General features: G+C 39.9%; 1 protein-coding gene across 1 annotated transcript; it reads right to left on the bottom strand.

The window, feature by feature from the left end:
- Positions 1-4983: 4983 nt before the first annotated feature.
- On the bottom strand, positions 4984-22542 carry il1rl2 (interleukin 1 receptor-like 2). Its single transcript, XM_073473821.1, has 11 exons — positions 22355-22542; positions 16345-16555; positions 15592-15757; positions 12059-12233; positions 11657-11719; positions 11388-11514; positions 11006-11145; positions 9638-9784; positions 9307-9468; positions 7932-8135; positions 4984-7047 (listed from the first exon to the last, which is right to left on the bottom strand). The coding sequence occupies exons 1-11, from the start codon at positions 22419-22421 to the stop codon at positions 6854-6856; spliced, it is 1656 nt and encodes a 551-aa protein (XP_073329922.1). The 5' UTR covers positions 22422-22542; the 3' UTR covers positions 4984-6853.
- Positions 22543-22758: the final 216 nt, after the last annotated feature.

The raw sequence follows: 22758 nt of genomic DNA on the forward strand, positions 1-22758 counted from the left end.
TAGTTAACATGAGAAAATAATAAATAAAGAAAGAAAAAACCTGTGAAACAAGACTTGATCAACAGTGCAGTGCTAATTTTGTTGTGCGTACGTTTTCAATCTAGTATTATAGATTATATTGACTTGTTTCCATGGAAATAAAGGTGGTGATGACTAGGATTTAGGCTGATTCCCACATAAACAAAAGTTACTCAATATGCTGAAATCTGTGTGTGTTCCCTGGATATGAGTCAGAGGAATAATGCACTCACAATATTATCTTTGTTTGTCAAGGCCCACCTGCTCATTAGGTACCAGCAAATTCCCCTAATCCTTCCTGATCAGGGGCCAACAACAACAGACCAGGTTACTGTGGAATCTCGCCGGATGTTGCTTCAAACAGCTTCATGCTCTTTTCCTGAAATATTAATCCATGGGATTCCTTGTAACTTGAGACTTTTGACATAGCACTAATGGATTCATGAACCCCACTAAGTAAGAACATACAGTGGGCTTCTGTACAGTAAGTGCTTTCCCATAAAAGGACCTCTGGATGACTGTACCTGTTTAGTGAAGCTAATTTTCTGTCAGATCAGGCTCAGAATAAAAGGGAATCATTAACACAACCCCTGTCTGTTTGCTGTGGAAGCCATGTTTAGTTTAGTCATGTTTTGCTCACTAACTACTTTCTGGAGAATTTCAACTCACACTTCATGTAAACAGGTGTTTTCTTGCAACACTTATTGAGTGTATTTCCACAGTTCCATATATTTTACAGCGGAGTCACAGGGCAAATGTTCATCACTCACTTTAAAACTGAATGTATCAGTGACGGGGGCTGCAGCCCTGGAAAATCTGAGCATGAAGTTCCCAGATCATCAGTGATAGATGTTTCTGTGTTGCAGTGACTGTGAAATTTTAGTTAACTATTGTCAGATAACAGTTAGGTGTGTCACTGGTTGTATTACACAAGCCATCCAGTCAAGAGACTTTATAGTATATGGCAATCTATCATTTTGGATAAGAAAAAACTGTGGTTACTGTGGTTAAAAAGTGTGGTTACTCAAACATCTTTCTCAGATATTGTAGTGTAATATAACCATATAATCATAAATAAGTAGTTAGTGGTAACATATAATCATAAATAAGTAGTTAGTGGTAACATATAATCATAAATAAGTAGTTAGGTTATAACAACTGGCAACAAGTACTGAAATATTAAAGAATCTAACCAAAATGGGAATGAATCATAAATGAATGCTTAAAACATGTATTGCTCTGCACTAGTTGATTGAACAGGCACCTATTGTTTGAAGTGATGTTTAAACTACTGAATTGTGTTACTTTGGAGTGAAATATAACCACAAATGAAAGAGTGAAGTCATGTAATATTATTGTTTTTCAGTCTGTAGGGCAGATCATGGAGGAGAGAAGGAGTTGCTCTGCTTACAGAGAAGCCAAGATCAAACATGTAGATAAGGAGTCAGTGCAGCTGCCAGCCCTGCCTTTCCAGCTCCGCCTTGCCCGGCCTCCAAGATTTGAAGTTGCCACCATGGTAGAGCAGAAAAGGATGAGCAGAGAATATTGTAGAGAGGTCATATGACGGGCAAGAGTCGATAGGGGAGGGGGCACGTGTTTTAATGCTGAGTAGAGAATATCGTAGAGCGGTCACAAGACGGGCACAAGCAGAAAGGGGAGGGGGCACGTGTTTTTGCCACGAGAAGGAAAGTACCCAAGTCAGCAAAATTTGGATGTAAACAAAAGAACGAGCTAGGATTGGACAAACCTTGGGGCCCAGCCCCCAAATTAGTGAATATAAGGAGTATGTTTTGTATTGAGAAGTTGGGTCTTATCAGATGAACTTTTGTCTGTATGAGCTTTAATTGTCGACAATTAAACATTACTGTGATGTAAACATAGTGTATACACGGCACATGTGAAGATCATAAGATAGCAGTCTTATTTTGACCGGCTGTATTCATGCTCTGCTGTCAGTTATGAGTTGCTTTATTTGTAACAGCTGACTGTAAATTGTGATTGCATGGATACACTAGGAGACAGACTGAAAAAATGTCGTTCAGTTCATCATACTTTAACCACTTGGCACTACTGTCATGAGATGAGGCAAGATTTGAGGTTATGTAACTTCGCTATACATTTTGAGGACATTACAAGGTTTATTACGTGTCTCACTGTAGCAATGACACTGTTGGATATTGTGTACAGTTAGTATACATGAACAAGGAGAAGAAGAAGATGAAGAAACGACCAGGCCATCAGAGATGGAAGATCCTGCTGCATCAAGCATTGGACCAAGTGACAGTGACAAGTAAGTCTTAAGTGGCTAAAGATCTCAGTCAGTTGTACTTTGTAAACCATGTACCCTGTGAAAACCATGTGGCTGTCTGATGAACACGTTTTCTCTGCAGTCCATTTTTCCGCTATATGATAATATAAAATCATTAGTTTTGAACACAACTGTAACTTACTTTCCTTCTGAAAGAGGGCAGATGGTACTGTGATGTATGTATTATGAGTACTGACGTCATCAGAGTGAAATAAAGAATAAATCCTGTCTGTAATATCAAAATTAAAGATCCTACTAATCATACCTTACATGTGCAGAGGGCTTTACAAAAACATTCAAAACACCACAGTGTTAACGCTGTATATATCTGAGCCTGATAACATCACTGTTCACACTGTATAATAAACACAATACTAACATTATCTAATATAAACAATGTGCCCTGCTTATCTTTGTCTTTTTAGGAGCAGAATTCCAGTCAGGCCACTCCCTGTGATGAATTACCACCCTGCCCTTTATTCTCATCTGCAGCTGGTCTCATCAACAAGCCCCCGGGCTCAGTCATCTCTGCACCATTCATAGTCAACAAAACATTTCTGGAGCTTTGCAGTGTTGCAGCATTCTCATAATCAACTGAATTAGTTGGGAACTTGTTTTTTCAAACAAGCTTGTCTTTTCAAATCAATTTGGGATCTCGGGGTTTATGAAGACTTGAATTGGAGCGTATGAGCTGTATGGAGACATTTCATGGCTTTTTTTGGTTGTTTTTTACATTTCAAAATAAATCCCCATTATCCCAGTTGTTACTGAATGCTGTTTGGCTGTGAATCTCCACCAATGAAACTTTACCTGACTTTTTGGGTGAACTTATCCTTTAAGTAAAAGATCTAAGTTCTTCTTCAACCTCTGGTAACATCACAGAAAATTAGTCAATCATGGGAAACATAACTATCTTTAATCCTTGTGGATAAAGTAGAGCAACAGTTCAGCCACGCAGGCATTGAGAAGTCAAGTTAGTGGGAGAGCCAAAGAGTGAGAGCATCGAATCCAAACCCCTCCCTGACTGGAGCGAGCAGGTGAGGACATGCATGAGAACAGGGACTCACTGCATTCAATGTGTTTAAAATGTGAACCAACCTTGCTCACTGACATGCTTGCCTGACAAGAAACTCCATTGTTCATCTGCAAACCACCATGGTGTGTAATTAACAGGCATTTCAATTCATCTTAATCCATGACAGCTTATTTTCATCAAGACATGCTGCTGAGAGGCATGCTTCATGGGAACGGCCACGTGCATGCATATGCTTACATTTTTTGTCCAGCCTACAGTAGAAAGGCCCAGTGAAGGCTCAGAATTAAAAAAAATGTATTACATTAGTTATCATGAAGACCGGTAGCTGAAATGTGTGTGATTTGGCTGAAGAGATACCATAGTTTGGGGGAATTTACTGTTTTTCCCACTTTCCCAGAGGTCAGACCTTTTTATGAGTTTGGTGTAGTCTGAAGTTATGTCAAACAGCAATATATTACACTACTTATCAATTATTGAGTGTCTATGGGATCAAGAACAGAATCCTGTTCCCATAGGCATCCAGGAATTGAGATTCTAGATTTTTAGACAAAACTAAGCCAGTAAAGTAAGAGTGAGGGTGGCACCTTTTCCCCGAGCTTTGTCAGAGAGCTTTCTCAAACCGGACTCTCCTCACTCTCACACTGTCATGGAGTGTCCCTCTGATGCACCCTCCATTAAGGTGTAGGACAGAAACAATAACAACCTGTAAATATACATCACTTGTCCATCAAATGAACATCATCTACCATTTTCTAAAGTAGAAAAGGGTATGTTTGATCCCAAATACAGTGTAACCTTCAGGTTGTTGATGTCAGCATGACAAAATTAAATGTGTTTTTTTGAGTTCGAGCAGTCACACAGAGCGTATTTCATGAGGAACACAACACAGCGTTTCAGACTTGCCGTGGGAGGGTTTTATAAGCCACATCCACTGCAGGCTTTTTGTTTTATAACGTGCTGTGTTTTATGTATTTTTAATCACACAAGGTACAAGGTACGAAATGAAAGTTTGTAAACTCCTTCATGCTACACAAATTATAGAACATATATAGAATTATTAATATAGAAGTGTACATAAACACGTAGTGCATATTTTGAATCTGCGTCAGGGTGAATGTACGTAGGCAGCAGCAACAAGATGGAGATGATAATGTGGTCAGCATCTTCATATCAGAGCATTTGATATCTGGGAAACACTGTTGCTCAACTTAAACTGTGTGTGAGCAAAAAGCATTGATGTTATCCACCTCTCCTCGTCCAGCTGTAGTCATCTCAGTCATCTCAGAACACGGTCCCCCCGTCGAGTGCAACAGCTTGATCCAAGATGCAGAGCAGCTCTCAGCCTGCAGGCATACACCAACACAGTGAAACTCTGCTCTGATGACAGTGTGCACAGAAGTCTGGTTAAACTTCACTACAGGCGATTCAATGTTCTTTACCACAAGTGTTGCATGTAAGATGTATGTAAGAGGAATCTTCTTCTAGTTTCTACATCTAGTGAGAGTGCATCACATGCATACAGGTGGAGAAATACACAGACCGCCCACCTCCTAGTTTATCTCTCGTTTCCCCAGACACCACCATCCATCTGTTACAGAGCTGACTATTCAAACATGGGTTAATGATTAAAAGTTACCAACCGATTGTTTATTGATACTGTAATTATGGATGCATTCACAAATACAATCAGACATGGTCGCTCAATTTCACAGTTTCAGAGCATCCACTGTATGGAGGATATTTGTGGTCATAATCAGAATTAAAAGTAACCCAAATAGAAAATGAAAAAAACAATTAACTAACAATTCAAAGTTTACAAATATTCGACTATGCAGAATAATCAGGCCATAAAAAATGTTTAAAGAAAAAGGACATTAACAAAGCAAGTAAAATGTTCACTTGAAACATCAAATGTGTTTCTCAAAATGTGGAATTGTTCCCTTTATAACAAGTGACTGAAAGGAAACAGAGCAGAGGCAGAAGAGAAAGCTTCAAATCCTCAATCAGACCACCAAACAATGTGCAGTTGGGGTGTACACACCCATTCATTGACATACAGTGCATGCCAAGTTGGAATGATGCCACTCCTTTAACGACATTGACACTGCACCCTGGCAGTCACGATGGTTATGTGAGGCTCTTCCCATCAGAGGGCAAATTCTGCAGGTTCCCAGACACAATTTGGCACATATGAGTCAGAGTGGATTCCAGTAAGCTGAAAAAGTCAGTAAGCCAGACACAATACAAAGTAATAAATACTATTTTTCCTCCCACAATGAGGCGTGCAGTAAATCTCCTTTTCTAGAAACCACGACTACTGGAAACATCAGTCAGTAATTACAGCAACTGAAGCCCTAAATCTGATGTGCTGTACGATTGGTGATGTTAATTTTTTGGCCCCAGGCAAAGAATCACAAAATACATCTCAATGGTAATGAGAGGTAAATGTTCATAGCACCGTAAATCTCCTGAAAATAAATGTTCTCTTTTATTTATTTTTTTTCCCACTTAACAGTCATATTGATAACATTTTTATGTAGACAAATCATTTTTTGGAAATCATTTATTTACAGAGCTTGTAGAAAGGTGCTGAATAGAAGTATCTCTGTTCCTGAAAAACATTTTTGTGATTGTGAACTATAATATAATGATTGTTTTTTTTATCTCTGCGTAAGAATGCAGACGGTTGGTTCCAGCTTCTAACAAGGTTTGTCAGCCAATAGTATAACTATCCGTGGTATCCGTGTTTCGTCAGCGATCAAGAGTCTTGCTATGAGCCTTAGCAATGTTAACGTGAGCTAACATTAGCAACGTTAACGTTGTCCAGCTAGCTATCTAGTTTGCTAGCATTAGCAACGTCGACTAGTAAACATGCTAGCTAACTTTGCTAACGCCAGCTAACGTTAACGTTAAACATCTTGTCTTAAAAAACTTCAACTTCAACCTTCAACTTCAACCTAAAGAGGATGTCGTTACGTCTCATAAACCTTCAGAGAATTACAGGTTGCAGGTTTAATGTTGAACTGAATCACTGAATGTATTTTTTTCTGCTGGAGGAAAAGGCAGCTGAACGTGTGCTGATCTTCATCAGTGTGTCTGTTCTGATCGATATCTGGTGACAAACAGAGTGAAGCTGCTCTTGAAATGTTTTCTCTCTTTCTCTAAAAGTATACAGTACATAAAGTTCCTGTCAAAGCAGAAAGGAAAGTTTAGAAGGAAATGCTCAAATGAAAGGAGGAGATGAGTCCAAAGGATGACAGGCTGTGATGTGTGGGACAGAGCTGCCAGGAGGTATCCTGTCCTGCACTGGGAAGAAATCCAGCAGATGTCATTGTGGCTTGGCAGCACCGATGTGAAATTCACTGTGCGTACCTCACCAGTCTGCTTACAATAATGTGTCATGTCAAAAATTACAGGAAACAGGCCTGTGGGTCCAACAAAACAGCCTCTGTTTAATCCCATGCATGAAACCTTTTAGTTTTTCACTTGGTTCAGACAGTAGTGTGGCGTTTCCCTCCTGGCACTGAGGGCATGTGGTACCTCAGATTCTTCCAGAAGTTTCTGTTTGAGCAGAATCTGGTGAGTTTGTGGGTTCGAGGGGACGGTTTCTGCCACTTCAGAGATCCTTGTTTCCTCTTGATATAGCGCAGAGACTCTGGCAGGCAACTGTAATCCACCGGACCATCTGGTAGAATAGAACAAAGTGTCGATCATATATTCAAATAAACATGTTAAATATACTTATTCAGTCAAACCTTCACAGTAGTTAGTGAAACAACAGTAGCATGTTTCCCAATGGCACCCTTCAGAGCTCTCTGCCTGTGTAGTTGTTAGTTCTTTGCTCAACTTTGCCACTTTAATCGTAGTGTAACAGGTTTACACCCACACAAAGGAATAGTTCAAACTTTTGGGAATGCCCCTGAATGAAGTTATTATGACTAAGGTTCAGGCACAAGACCACACTGCGGTCTCACACCAATCCAATTATCTGTGCCTTGCTAATTCAATATATACTGTAGGTATGTCTCACTTCCTCTCTCATGTTTATCTCATTTCCCATGATCCAAACTATTTTGAGACTAACTCTGTCTGGTTAGAGTCATGTTTTATTGTCACATGTCTCAGGCCTGTGTTCCAAGTCTAGCAGAGGAACTGCAGGGGCAAGTGTGGTCTACACAGGATGCCTTCAGGCACAGCATTGAGATAAAGCCCAGCATGCAATCAGTCACTGGTACTGTGGGTACACGCGTGAACTGGAAGATAATAGAACAGACTTGCTTCAGGTTATAATTACGTGTGTACAAGGCGAGTGGGGACACCACCTGTGAAGAAGCTGGACTGATTGTTATGATGAAGTTAAACTTTACAGACCCCCCAAGGGCCTTTACCTCTTAAACATGTCCAGTAAAAACAGTCAACTTTCTCCATAGATAGAGAAGAATGTAATATGTTCACTTCTGAAGCAAAGGAGGGCTGCAGCCAATGTATTAAAATACACCGTCATGAAATCACTTTGCAACTTCTAGTGGCTTAAAGAACAGCCAGACGCTCCACAAAATCTGCCCTCACCTATTTCCACCAGGATCACTTTGGGGTCGTTCTGAGTCAAAGCATCGAAAAGGCCGATTTTTTGCTCAAAGCACAGCTGGCTTTGGTTCACAGACAAGAGTTTGTCTTCTTTTCTGCCATCAGTGAAGAATTTACCCTCACGCGACATGATGATTATCAGCCTGCGGCACTGACGTAGTGTAGCAGCAATGGCATCATGAGCCGCTGTAAGAGATTAATCACAGGAAACGAAAGAAGTCAGCACTGCTGGGTAAAATTCTATCTCTGCACATCGAAAACAACCTGTTTTTCAGTCAAAGGACAAGACATTTTTTTTAACTCGTACAATATTTTACCAAGCCCATTTCCTACAATACAATCTGTACTTAAACTACAGACCTTTTTCCAAAGTATGACCTAAGGTTTAGGGCAAATTTCCAACGTCTGCTAGGCAGACGCTTCTTCTGTTCCTAGGAATCCAATTGTTTAACACCACAAAGCCGTAAAAGGCAATGTGTGACAGTTTACTCTGTATCACCTTTGTTTATTTTGTCAGTGTTAACAGCAGGTTTAACCGGATTAAATCAAGACATTCTATCTTTTGGGGCCTGTAGAATATTCTGAGAAACAAGAAACAACATTGTTTCCAGAGACAAATCAAGCAATCAGCATCTCTTTATGAATTTGCAACCAGGTATTCAAAGCTCTCCCTGCGGGAAAATTCAAGCTTTCACGTTCTGAAAAATCTGAATATAAGAAATGATGTTGATTACGCAGCCCTTTGCAGAGGTGAGAGAGAGAGTCAAGCATCATCAGTGGGAAATAACGACGTGCAGAGTCGGAATATTTTCACATCTTACCCTGTGAATTGAGGATTTATTTGGACCAAACCAGGAAAGACAAACCAACACTGTTTTGGTGAGTTTGATTTAGTTTGGAAGAAGTGTGTTTTATGATGAGTTAACGAGGCAGTTAAGCTCATCTCAGTCTGTTAAAAGAGAGAAACTTGAATACAGAAGGTGTATGGTTGTATTTTTCTGTTTAGTAAGGATGTTGGAGTATTTAATTTCTTGATGTTTTGGGGGTTTATTTTGTTCATTTATTACACTTAACACAAAGAGAGCTTGTAAAACTTAGCAAATCGCCACTGGCATCATACCTTCCAGCTGAAACTACGGGGCTACTGGACTATTGCTTCTTGTGTTACAAAGTGGTATTTCTAAAGATGGCAGGCTGGGGATAGCTAGTTAGCGTGCTAACGTCAGTATATTTTACCACACAGCATAGACGTCTTTGACGTAACGTCAACTCTGTTGTTTCTTGGCTTCGCAAATATTTTTACGAGGTAAGAAATGTGTTATTATGCTTATTAGACTATCAGGATGGCATTCCTGACCTTCTCCAGGGCAGTCATCACGTCCTCTGATGTACAGGGAGTAGCCGTGGTGTTTCTCCAGCTCATCAGGCAGGATGTGCAGGGCAAAGCTTGCTGTCTCAGCTGAACTGGTGTCGGCATGCAAGTAGCTCACGTAGGCGTCGTAGAGCTTCCCATCATGAGCTGTAGAGAAGATTTTATCACATCTTTCAACACATGTTGGTTAATTTCCTATTGAACTCTTTACACACATTCATTCCATTGAACTGACGCCTGTGCAAACAAGCGTCCCTGGCAGAAATGATAAAACCATTCCAGAGAAATGTCCAGCGTCTTAAGTTGAGATCTTTACCTTGTGGCTTGGCAAACTGTCTCAACAGTTTCCTGTACGCCAACACCAGCTCTACTTTAAATAAGAGGAAGGCAGCAGCCAGAGCCAGAGTAACCAGGGTGGCAGAGAGGCAGAGAGCAACAGTGGTGTGGAGGTCACTGTGGTCGGCTGGAGAGGGGAGAGGGCAGACAAATTTAACATTCAAATCTGGTTTGAGAACATATAAACAAAATGAGAATAAAGTTATAGTCTGGGAAGAATGCCTCATTTTAATACTAGGTTCTGAAAACATACATAAATATATTTAATAAAGACCTGAGGTGGGAATTTAGAAAACACCCTCGCCTTTAAAGCAACACATACACTAACTGTAACTGTAATGAATACAAAGGTTTCTGTCACAATTTGTAGGGTGTAATGTAACATTACGTGCTAACTACAATGAAAACTTGGCTCATCAAAACACTGCTGTGTCTTAAATTAAACATGAATGCTCAGGCATTTTTTGCCATGTGGCAGTAAGTTCGCACAAGCGCTTCATACAACTAAGAAGAGTCAAGTTGAGTCACCTGAACCAAGGACAATAACAACTCTCAAAATGGTTATGAAGCTGTTATTTTATTTTGCATATTTTCTAAGACTTTCAAATGGGAGCAGCTGTAACACAAGCAATTTCCCCTCTGGGATCAATAAAGTAATTCTGATTCTGATTCTGATTCTGATAAAAATGTACATAAATATGGAATAAAGGCTGCGAGCCAAATGAGCAGTGACAGTTAAGTCTTTAGGATACACTCCAGTACGTGGCCCAGTGTATGCAAACACCTGAACATCACATATGTGATTGTTACATCTCATCACACCTTGAGTATTAATCTGCTTCAAAAGTAAATACCACCATTCTACTGGTTTCAGACTTTCCATCAAATAGTGCATCTGGCTGCAGAGATGTGCCCTCACTTAGACACAAAAGCATTACTGCGGTCCAACACTGATGCTTTGTGGTAAGGCTTGGCTCACAGTCAGTGTTTGGGTTTCAAACTGTTACCACAAAGGCTTTACTTTGTGTTGACCTCAAGCCCATTTGTTTCAATCACCTTCATGGGTGAGATTATGTTGAATGCTGAGCTGAAGTCAACAAACAGCAGCCTGATGTAGCTGTTTCTTGTTCTCCAGGTACGCTGAAGACTGAGTGGAGGGCAGTGAAATGAAATGCATTGTTTGAAATCTGAAATGTATTTTTAACAGAAGTTCAAAACAGGTTTTGTTCTCCTTTGGGTTGACGTCTCCTTTACATTACTGTAAAGTTTAATAGAATAAAGAGAAGAGAAGAGAAGAGAAGAGAAGAGAAGAGAAGAGAAGAGAAGAGAAGAGAAGAGATGGAAATACCTTCTTGAAGCAACATCAAGCCGACATTTTGTTCAGCTGGGTTGTATATATGGCACTGAATGGGGACATTCAGGAAACGACGAGGAACTTTTGAGATGGACAGATTGGACTGAAGATACACCGATTTTCCTTCATGAACACTAAAAGAGACAGGATCAAGTTCATAGATCAGGCAATCATGAATATGGTCAAAATGTAATATTCTTTTGTTTTGCTTTGATAAAAGCTGCTAGAGCAAAATTTAGCAGCTAGGAGGCAGAAAGATTCTCAACAGAGAATTATTCTGTAATCTGTGCCATTCTTCTTTCTCAAAGAAGTGTGACAGTGTCAGTCTTGTTTTGTATAAAATCCCTCTCATGTCCATGTAAAGACTAAAACTTACAATCCACTGCTCACATTGAGTTCATTGTGGTCATCGCTGTGGGTCGAATCAACAGTCCAAAAGATTTTGGTCTCACTATCCTCACTGTAGCCTATGAAGGCCTTACACTGCAGCTCCACTTTTGTTCCTGGTCATTGGTCAAATTAAAAAAAAAAGGAGCTGTCATTTTACACATCCTGGTGTAACCGTCAAATATGTATCTGCACTGTAATCGATTTCAGAATTTTGTACCATGAAAAATACAAAAAGTTACATGAAAAGTTACTTGCCTACTTCAACCACGACCCTTCCCTCTTGTGGATACACGACCACAGGCGTCACAAAAAGGGAATCTGTACTACGTAAAGACACACGATCAGTGTAAGAGCAAAGGATACAATACAATAAAACATAAGACAATATACTGACACAGTGCCAATAGATTCAGAGGATCTCTGTGGGGAAGCTAAGTGGGAGTGTCACTCCTTCACTTTCACAACACACAGCTTCCCCGCTGCTCTGGCCTGATGAAACTTCTTATTTTAGAAAATGACAATCATAATGTGACTTTTACAATCCAGCGCATGTACATGTATTACAAATAAGATAAATAATTTCCATAATAACCTATTGATTTACAAAAAAAGCTTCTAATAATGTAAAATCATCATAAAGTGATCTACAGTACATACCGTTCTTAATATTCAGCCTGATGCTGCGTCCAGTGGTGTAGTTCCTGCCATCCAAGCTAATGTCTACCAGGCAGGTGTATGTCCCAGCATCCCTCTCTGAGGCTTCAGGACCTCTCATGAAGCCATCCTTTTCCACAGAGACGTTCTCCCCTTGCAGCTCCACTGGCTGGCACTCCTACACACAGAAACAGAGACTGTGATTATTTTCTCACAGCGTGATGATGAGGACAAACTGTATTTATAGAGCACTTTTTCGAAAAACAACTTACGGAGTGTTCCACATAAGAGAACACATTAAAAGACAACAAACATTAAAGCAAACATTTAAATGAATAAGGTTAAACAGGAGGCAGGTCCAAGCAGACCAAATAACTGGCACTTGCTACACATGCTACCAATAGACCTTATCTATGGTCTTTTGGTTGTGAAGTAGAGACCGACCAATACTGGAGATGGATATATCAGTCGATAATAGCGCACTTGCCCCTCAGGTCTTCTGCTATTGTACTTAAGGCAAAAGCCAATAAAAATAATCTTTAAAAAACTGTTAATAAGTGCATAATAAGTAAGTTATTAACCGTAATAAGGCAATATATAGATCTGTTAGTAAATACATACATGTAATAAAGTGTGTTTCAATGTTAAAAGAGCAACAAAAAAAGCTTAGTAATGGTTTTACAATGACTTCATGAGTAAGTTTGTAAGGCTTTTGTAAAACAATTGTGCTTATACATGTTTTACAGTCTATCAATAAACATGTTCATTATGCTTTTATTAACTTATTAAGGCCTTACTACATATTGTGGCAGGAAGTGAATCACTGCCTTCCCTCCTCAGAGGAAGGGGAGGGACTAGGAAGTAATTAAGTTCACCTGGGAGTTGGGGGAAGAAAATGTTTTGTTCAGGTAGACAAAGAAAGCATGGAGGAGAGAGGAGGAAGCGAGAGTAAGAGGAGATACCCAAGCTAATCGGCGCTGGAGAGTAGTTAAACACTTGAGAAGGACTAAACGCTACCCCGGAGTGTGCATCAATCCATCTGATGTCTTTTACGCGGTACTCGGAGCGTACAACCAGTCTGAAACCCGGCTCAGCCAACTCTACAGCTAAGTGGTCTCGGCCTGTTGCTCTCCCGGCTTCATCACCCCTCTCAGCTACTGTCTGGTCTTTCCCCCCCAATACAGCCAACCCTCTCCCTATACCCTGGCCCTTTCTACCTCCCCATATACCCATGCACCCATATACACATAACATCAGACTGAACTAAAAAGGACTGAACTGAATCCACCACTATAACCCCACACACACACACACACACCTTGGTACACACCCTCACAAACTTCTATCAAACGCTTCTTATGATAAATGTGAATTTGTAGGTTACAGGCTTCATATACAGCTGTGTGAGAAGTTTATACATTTTTATTTTTCTATTTATTCATTTTATTTTTATGCATCATTTCAGAAATTAGTGCCATGCATTTGTTAGTAGGACCTATTTACTGTTGCTTTTGATCTTTTTGTGGGTTTGTTGCAGCCCAGTCTTCAGGATAACATGTTAGCAGTCAACATTCCTGCAAACAACTGATGTGCTCACACTTGTATGAGTCATAGGCTGTGTACTATACTGACATTTGTACAAACTATCATATCTTGTGCACATTTCATGACTTCTACATTGGGAGATGGAGGGATGATGGTGGGGTTACAGGCAAAAAGATTGGCAAGATGGTGACTGCAGTTCCAGACTGCATTTCAACATTGATAAGTTTGACAGCACTGCATATTTTTAAGGAGACCTCAGGACAGTTTCCAGCTCTGTCTGTGATGACAAAAAAAAACAGGTATTTTTGGACAAACTTGGTCATTTCCTAATCCAACGAAGTGTTTTTTTGTGCCTGAACCTAACCAGGGCATTACTAAAGTGTTGTTGCAAGATAAACTTAAAACATTTACATTGATAGCATTTATTGTGGCGATTGGGTTCGTTGCCCTTATCCTTTAAGCTCAATTCTATAGAGCAATTGATGGAAACATACTGCAAAAAAAGGTTTGCACCAATCTCTAAATCTCTAATAATCTCAACATTTTTGTTCAGTTAAGCTTTTAGTTGTTGTTTTTTTTTGGTGTGCACGTGTTCTCAGTTTTTATGTAGTTGTTAACTTATTTTTAAAGAAATCATTTGATTACCTCTATTTGCTTTTGTATAAGATTGTGCTCTACAAATAAAATCAAACTTGATTATGCATGCAGGCGAACTTTCCTGAAGAATGCGAATGACTAACTGGTGCAGGTTTTCGAGATACTCTATACTTACTATATACCAAATTTGCCTATATTGACTGTCTCTGGGCTCGTTAGGTGGAGCAAACAGGCCAGCTGTCGAGAGGTTGGGCTGCCACCGGGCTGCCCTGCTGCTGCTCCGTCACCCATGGCTTACAATGCACTGTACTGTATCAGTTCCACCGTTGGCTGTTTTTTTTTTTATAAAACGAACCGTGAGAAAAACACAACGTCAGCCCATTTACACAAGGCAGCCACTGAACATAGAGTTAAGAAACACGCCCCGGGGCCTGGGTGCCCTTTTAGTTCTGCCGTACAACCAGAGGGAGGGAGGGATTTCTACTGGCTGCTGTATTGTTTTGCAGCTGTGCATAGTCCAATCGAACATTAACAAAGACAATTCATTGCTACTTTTTACACATGCGTAGGTCATGGGCGGCTACTTTTATTTTACTAGAAAAATTTTACTAGAATTTTTATAGAAGGAAAGCATAGGTACCTCAGATGAAATAGAAAAAAAAAACTGTATACAAATAATACATGCTGTACAGATCACATTTATTATTAAAGGACATTGTTCAAGTCATCTTTTCTGTGTTTTTTAATATCCTGATAAATATTGTGTTGTACTACTTATCATAATGATATCACACCGTGAGTTTTTGGTGTTGTAAGCTATTCTATTGAGTGACCTGTACTGTAATGGTCTAGATATATTTAAGTTCCTCTTATATGCTTTTAAACAGTTTAGACTGGTATATCTGGGACAAAAGTGAAGGGCAACAGTCCGGAAGTGTTCTGTATGTGATGTGCGTGGCAGCATGGCCTGTATGGGCCCCTTCTAGACCCTGTTGTCTATAGTTATCTACAGCAATATGAAATCTATAAACCAAAGTCAACATCATGCAGACAGCAGATGTTTTGTACAACCTTCACTCGGATGTCAGTACACTTTCACATGTTCCAGGAGGGGGCAGTGTTGCATTTATCAAGTCATGTCATTGACTGTTTCTGTGCACTCTTCATTACATTCTTTTCCATCTGCTAGGTTATTATAAACTTCATAAGTGACTACTGACCCAGTGCATTCCTACTCTGTCAGCTTTTAAAAGCACAAACTGGTCTCACTGATCAGCATGCGTTCTTTGTGTTTAATACAAACTGAACTTGAAGCTAAATAAAGGGAAAAGACATACAGTAAGGCGTATAAACAAAGTGAATACAGCACATGAATATCATGGGGCTGTGCATACCTTCATCCATCTTATGTTCATTGTGTTATTCAGTTTGAAGATCTCTTCCTGTTTGCAAGGAAGGTGTACACTGACTTCCCAAGCGACGATTTCAGTCTCGGATGGATCAGGACACTCTTCACTGGACACTGACACCAGAAACTTTATCCCTGATCCAGTCTCGTCCCTAAAGAGACAGAGATAAACAGTGAGAGAGCTGCAGGACAGGCCAGCCTGGGCAGCCTGAGCAGCAGTAACATATATGACCTTATACTGAATGGGCCTGGTTTGTTTGAATTTAAAAAACTAAGATGATCTCTGAGGGGAGTGATTTGAGTAATTCAGATTAAGTCAAAATAAAACAAATAAATAAAATAAGTAAACATTTTTCCATTTTATTATTCTCTAAGCCTATGAGCAGTTAATCAGGTAATGACTGAAAGAAAATAGTCCTAAACAAGAGGTTATTGAGGACTAAGATGGAAAAATAACATGGATGAGAGGAGATGGAAATGTTAAAATGGGTTTTAAAGAAATTATTTTTTGGGGCACTGTTTGGCCCAATTTGCCATATGCTGCTGTTAACTCCTCAGCATCGCATGAAATTCAACAAAACCAAAAACTACAGCCTCCAAAGAACATGAATTCAGTTGTCCATGGTGTGGACAAAATATTAGAAACACCTCTCTGTACTTCACAAAGCAGCTTTGAGTTCTTAATGCAGTCAGGATCAGATGCAGTAGAGCGCACTAAGGCATACAGGAGCTCCTATACCTTTTCTTACAGGTGTAGGATCCATGATGAGACATCTGTACAGGCAGGAACCACAGTAACCCGTCCCTGACTTCCACTCCAGTGGGCAGTGTCAGGTTGTGCTTCTCCCCTCTGCTCCAGGTCACATTGGCGTGAGCATCAGCTCTGGGGCACCTCAGCACAAAAAGGTGGCCAACGCTCACATGGTAGGTGTCTGGCGCCCTACTGTGGTCTGGATGTGACAGTGCAAAGAGAGACCAGTCATGTGCCAGTGGGAGAACATTTGGACTCAAGTATACAGGGATGACATGCTGCTGCATCAGAAGAGTGGACAGAACTTGTGGAGTAGATTTTAGGCTTCAGATTTGTGTTCACTGGCACAAATAAGCACTTTGCTGCATATAAAGAGTATAAGGTCAGTTAATATGAATTGAATCCATTCATTACTTCGGCAAAGGAAGTTATGTTTTTCTGTTGGCTTGTCTGTTAAAAAGCAGAATATCTCCAAAACTAACTGATTGGTTTATGGTGCAGATAGCACCACAATGTGGCCAATTACTAAGAGAGAACTTCTTAAAAAAGAGTCTTCTATATACTATATACTAATATGAGAAGAACAGAGGATTAAAGGATATTAAAGGAAATTAAACACTGGTGAGGGTATATGACTGTTTTCTGTGATGCAAAAGCTGCTTTAATATTTCTGTGTTTTGCACTTATGTTATATGAAAATATGTGAAAGAAACGGGCATGCTGATACATGTCAAAAGAAGACATTTTTCTCTACTTTACTCTAATAATCAACTCATTTTGCTTACCACTGATCAGCTGCAGTGCACATTGCAAGCACTAATGATGAGATAAAGATAATGCTCATTCACTTTTTAAAACTCAAATTCCAGTCCATCTCCAAGACTGGGTACAGCAACACGGGATCATTTCTTTTGTTCAAAAAGGTTGAAAATTATTCATCATGTGAGAATATTCATGATAATAAAACTAATACAAAAACTTTACAGCAAAGGGCAGGAAAGGAAGGATCCACAACCAAATATCAAAATGACTGTGAACAGTGATGCCAGCATCAACGACCCACACATTAAAAGTCATGTAGAGTGAAATGACTGTTCCGCGGCCCTGGTTTAATCCCCATTTTCAACTGTAAGATGGTGTACAGCACTGCACTCACCTCTTACAGCCAACCCTGAAAACAATCATTCAAATGAAAGTGGCACTAGTAGCTGATAGTCAGTGCTAAGAGCCTAAAGTTATTTGAATAGCAACTTGTACATTACAAAGGAAACATATTGCTTAGAACAGATGTTTAAGTCCATGTTATTCATGTCTCTGCAGGTACTGTAGTCTTTTTTAAAATGAGTGCCATCCTCATGATTGTACCACTGATGTAAATGTTGATATAGCCAGTATAAATATATGGGTTACATTTTTTGCAGGGGTTAGTTAAAATCAGATATAGGCCTTCTGTATGACACATTTAAAAAGCTGCATAGTTTGTAGCCTTATAGTGTCAGTAGGCTGGGTATTTCCGTGGTATTTGCTGTGGGTATTCCTGTAAGACAATCATCTGTCCCACACCTCTTATTATTTCAATAGACCTAATTCTAACAGTAGTCTAAACAGGTTCTCCCACTCAGATGCCCCTGTTTATGACTCAACATGAACACAGCATAAGTAGGTGTGGGCGATACCACAAAATGTGGTTACAATCCGATACCAAGTAATTCAAGGCCAATATCCCTGATACTGATACTTTTTCATTATTAACACAGGACAGTTTTTAAAGGCAAATAGGGTTAGGGTTAGGGCTTTTATGGTTCTCGCCCCAACACTGTGGAACAAACTCCTACTAAACATCAGAGCAGCTGAGTCAGTGCCACAATTTAAAAAAGCTTTTAAAAACACACCTGTCCAGACAAGCATTTGCATAATTTTAAAAAATGTTAATCCTGCTCTTTTACACTTTGTCTTATCTCTGTGTTTTATATTTCTTGTATACTGCTCTTTGCGCCGTTATTGTATTTTGTGAAGCATCTGATTTTATTTTATTGCATTTTATCTGCTATATCTGTCTTTCTTGTACTTAATGATACTATGTTCTGTGAAGCACCTCCTACATTTGGTTTTGAAAGGTGCTATAGAAATAAAGTTTTTTATTATGTGTTTAAATAAGTTTGTGGTGTTGCCACAGTAGTGAACAGCTTTCTTACACACATCACAGTTCACAACTTCACAGCTTTCATTTACAACTGTGAAGTAGCTCAAAACGATGCTCCTCTTGCGTTCAGACATCACTGCATGTTGGATGAAACTAGTGGTCAGGGTGCACACCGGTGCAAGCAGCGCATACACAACGCGCAAATCATGCATCCTTGTGAACGCTCGGTTTTCCAAGTTGGGAGTGAAGAATACCAACCTGAGCCCTGGGGTTTATTCTGGCAGCGGAGGACAGCAAAGAGCAAGTAAGCTACGTCAGCTAACTGTTTCTACCTGTGAATGTTGCTAGCTAATGTTAGCTGTATGTAGCAGTTTTTCAGGGAGTCAGTAGGATGCGGCCATGTAGCCTGTACTTATGTGAAGGGTTTGAGTTATAATCTGAGCTTTATGTGGACGGCTTCAAGCCCGTCAACTCACACCTGATCTTAAACGCGCCTTGACTAAATGCGCTTTGTGACCACTTGAGGCCTGATCTCACCTTCCCGCTCGATATGCAAATAAAAACGTACATCACTGGAAGAAACTGAGTTTTTACCGAGAGGAAGACTGTTGCTGTAGACAGCGCCTCACAGAGTTCATACAGTTTCTCCGATTGCAACAAGTCTCAAAATTGAGGGAATCTGGTGACTTTCTCCACTTTTTTCTTCATCCAGACAAGTAGCCTATATTCCATTATGTTTACTGGATTTGTAAAATTTTACATGTTTACCGTCTATATGTGATATTCTTTGATAAATTCAGTGTAAAGTGTGTTCGAACAGATGCTGGGAGGTAAGACACATGGGCGTTTTTCAGCAATGCTGATATTTTTTACATGGAAAGAAACAACAACAACTCTTTCTAAAAAGTTAGAAAAAGAAAGAAAGTTAGAATGACATTTCTAAATTCAAACTGACTGCCAGGTTCTTTTGTACTAGATTTTCTTTTAAGGGAAAGTTTAGTTTGCCATGATGTTTCAAATATCTGAGTCCTCTGGCAAGATGTTTGTATGCTGAACATTCTGATCTTAAAGAACCCTACATTTCTGCATCCACGTCATGAGTTGAAAAAATGTTTCCTGCTTATAGCTGTAATTTCACATAATATGTGAGAAGAATCGAGCTCCAAAAAGTTCTCTCACCGTCACACTGAAAGTAAAAGCCTAACCAAGGTGTGATGAGCTACTGAATATGTTTTCACCGGTATTTATAGCTTCAGCTCTCTTTTAGTGTGTAGAGCTTCACACTGAGTGAACAATGTCCTTTGTGGTGCAGTGCTGACGTCTTTCTGTGAGAGACTTCCTGGAGATGAATCAATAAAAGTGTCGAAGTCAATGTTTGCCTTCTTTGACCTATTTAATTAATAGAGGACAAAGGTTGAAATTACCCCCTGACACTGACGTCCCATTAGAGATGTAGTGAACTATGTGTTCCCAGTATAGAGCAGATTAGAGAGTGCTGGCGCACAAAAACAAAAATCTTTTGCACAAGAAGACCAAAAAAATGATGATGCAATCTATAAAATCAAAGGGCTACTTATGATTTCCACTCACACATTGTGCAAGCACGGTAACACCAAATGGTTGGCCACTAATGTGTGCTTGGCGTCCTCATTCTTCAAAGGACATTGACATAAAAGATACGCGTAAGGTACATTAATAATTTTGACTTGAAAAGATTAAAATGAGTAAGTTATACATAGGCATGGAAGTAGCCTACTACTAGGCAAACAATAATGGACAAGGTTCCACGGGAGACCGGGGCTCGCGTCCCATGTGAAGCAAAGCAATTTAAATTTAAACCTTGACTTATTTCTCTTTCCTGTCATTGTGTAATATCCTGTGATTGTCAGAGGAAAAGGGACTACAAAGTTACTGACTGTTGAGCCACTTACATTCCAACCTTTACATACTAATACTCTCTATGCACGCATCACTTCCGCATTGGCGTAGGGATGCTTGGACATTTCCGGTTACCGGAAGAAAACATTAGACAGTGACAGTAGACAGTTATGATGGCAGAGTTGCAGTATATAAGGTGTTTGCTGGAGTTGCCTAAAGTATCTGTTAATGATATACGGAGGGTCGTCCGGGCATCCAGTACGACACCACGTAGCAAATTGGATAAAGGCTTCAAATTTTACGTTTCTTCATATCTTTGCAACTTTGAAGGTAATTCGCTAACACTAGCTAGCCTGAGCTAGAAGCCTTGCTTTGGTGTTTGGTGTCATGCTTCAGGTTAATCATGCTTTAATCACGTTTATATACCTCTAAAATGTAAACAATAATGAAATTACTACTTTTGCCTGACTTGATGACTGCAAAGACAGTACAATATTCCACTCAGCTATTCTTCAAACTGCTGATGTTCTACTCAAAACTATCCTGTCATCTTTACTTCATTCTTTATAAACATATGGCCCAACTTACTAACTACCACTACTACTAATTACCAACTAACAGAAGAATTGCATCTTGCAGACACTGTACATTGCAGCACACAACAGAGGTGGCTGGAAGAGCTGTCATCCCGTCTTTGAAAGGACACTATTGTACGTTTACACGTCATCGCGTTATTAGTCAAGTCGAAGTCTTACAAGTAAAAACATTAACATAAACAACACAACAACAACGAAAATGAAGAGTTTGGGATGTTTTGACGACAAGCATTCAATGGCTGCATAGCACTCTACAGTAACCGGAAGTTTACATCCATCCTGAGATTTAACCGGAACTACGTCATTCTCGCCTGTGCATACCGCCTATTAGGGAGAGTTAACGTGTTGTGGCCCTTGAACATGACCACAACCAAAGCTCCCAAAAGATGGTCTTTTTTAATGTCAATAATGATTTAACAGTCATTATTCAATAGTAAGTCATTGATTACCTTCCTTACTGGCTGTTCTCACATCCTGACAGTTGTATGAAACACAACTGAACCTCTTCACATGTATTCAGTTGTGGACGTATCAGGGGCTTTCAAGCAACATCATGCAAAATTGGAATTTTTGATCTGTATCATATTTATGGAGAACATATTTTCTGGATTTCCCTCTGATGTCCTCCTGCTCTGCCTCAACTCTCAGTGATTTACGAAGTTCCCCGATGGACAGATGAGCTATCAGCTAGTTAGCTCAGTTAGCTGTGCAGCTAGTTGTCCTATTGGCTGACTCTCCCACCGCGCTCCCTGCCAACATTCCCCACTGGATCCCCACGACCCCGAGCCTGAAATCCTCCTCCTCCTTCTGTTTAAACACTAACAGTCCCCTGTGCTCTGAGCTCCCAGCCCTGGCAGAAACTAAGTTGTTACATGCATTTGTGAAAATTTAATTATCACAGTCACATCTTATTATCTGTTATGGAAAATGTAGTCTATGCTTAACACAGGCAATGCTGGATATCTCACTTTTGAAGGGAAACCCCTGAGAAGAAACGCTCGAGCAGCTTTTTTTAAGTGCCTCTTTAACAGGTTACAAACAGGAAAAGCGGTGTTGCAACACCCGCCCTGTGCTGTAACTGTCAGCTTATTATTTAAGATGTGGTTAAAATGGTTCATGGTTTTCACAACATAGGCTCAACAATTTTTATTAGTTTTTTATCACTCAAACTGTTGATGGCAATGTTAATTATTTGCCTGGAAGAATACTGAAACTGAACATGCTCAATCCTGAGAGTCAGTAAATAACTCAAATCAACAGCTGAACAATAGCTTTGTGTTGTAAATACTCTGTAAAGTAGGCAAAGTTTGGATTTAGAAACAGCTTCTTAGCCTTTTTAGTCTGTAAAGAGTTCAGAAGAGTTATGAGGATCAGTACTCACAGTGTGCCACAGCAGGTGCCAGAGACAGCAGGGCAGCCAGCATGAAGACCCAGCCTGCTGCTGTCATTGTCCTTGTCTGTGGGAGAAGACAGGTTACGTTCCATTTAATCCCCTGTGATTTTTCTCAGGCATGGCTCATGTTCTCAGCCACACCAACTATGTACAATAAGGAAGGTTTGTTGACACATTTCCTGAGGGGTAAACTGAACACTGAACAATTCTTTTAAAGGGAAGTGAGAAGCGCAGTTTACACAGCTGACATAAGGAAGGCAGGGCTGAAACACTCCAAGTGAAGTCCCAGGAACTTCCACTGGTTGGTGTTTTTATGGAAAATGTCAAACGTTTATCGGAGGACTCTCTGTCAATCCCTTTCTTTCTCTTTCTCTTTCTGTCTATCTTAATGA

Source organism: Pagrus major, chromosome 9, assembly GCF_040436345.1.
Source record: "Pagrus major chromosome 9, Pma_NU_1.0".
In the NCBI taxonomy this organism is placed as follows: domain Eukaryota; kingdom Metazoa; phylum Chordata; class Actinopteri; order Spariformes; family Sparidae; genus Pagrus; species Pagrus major.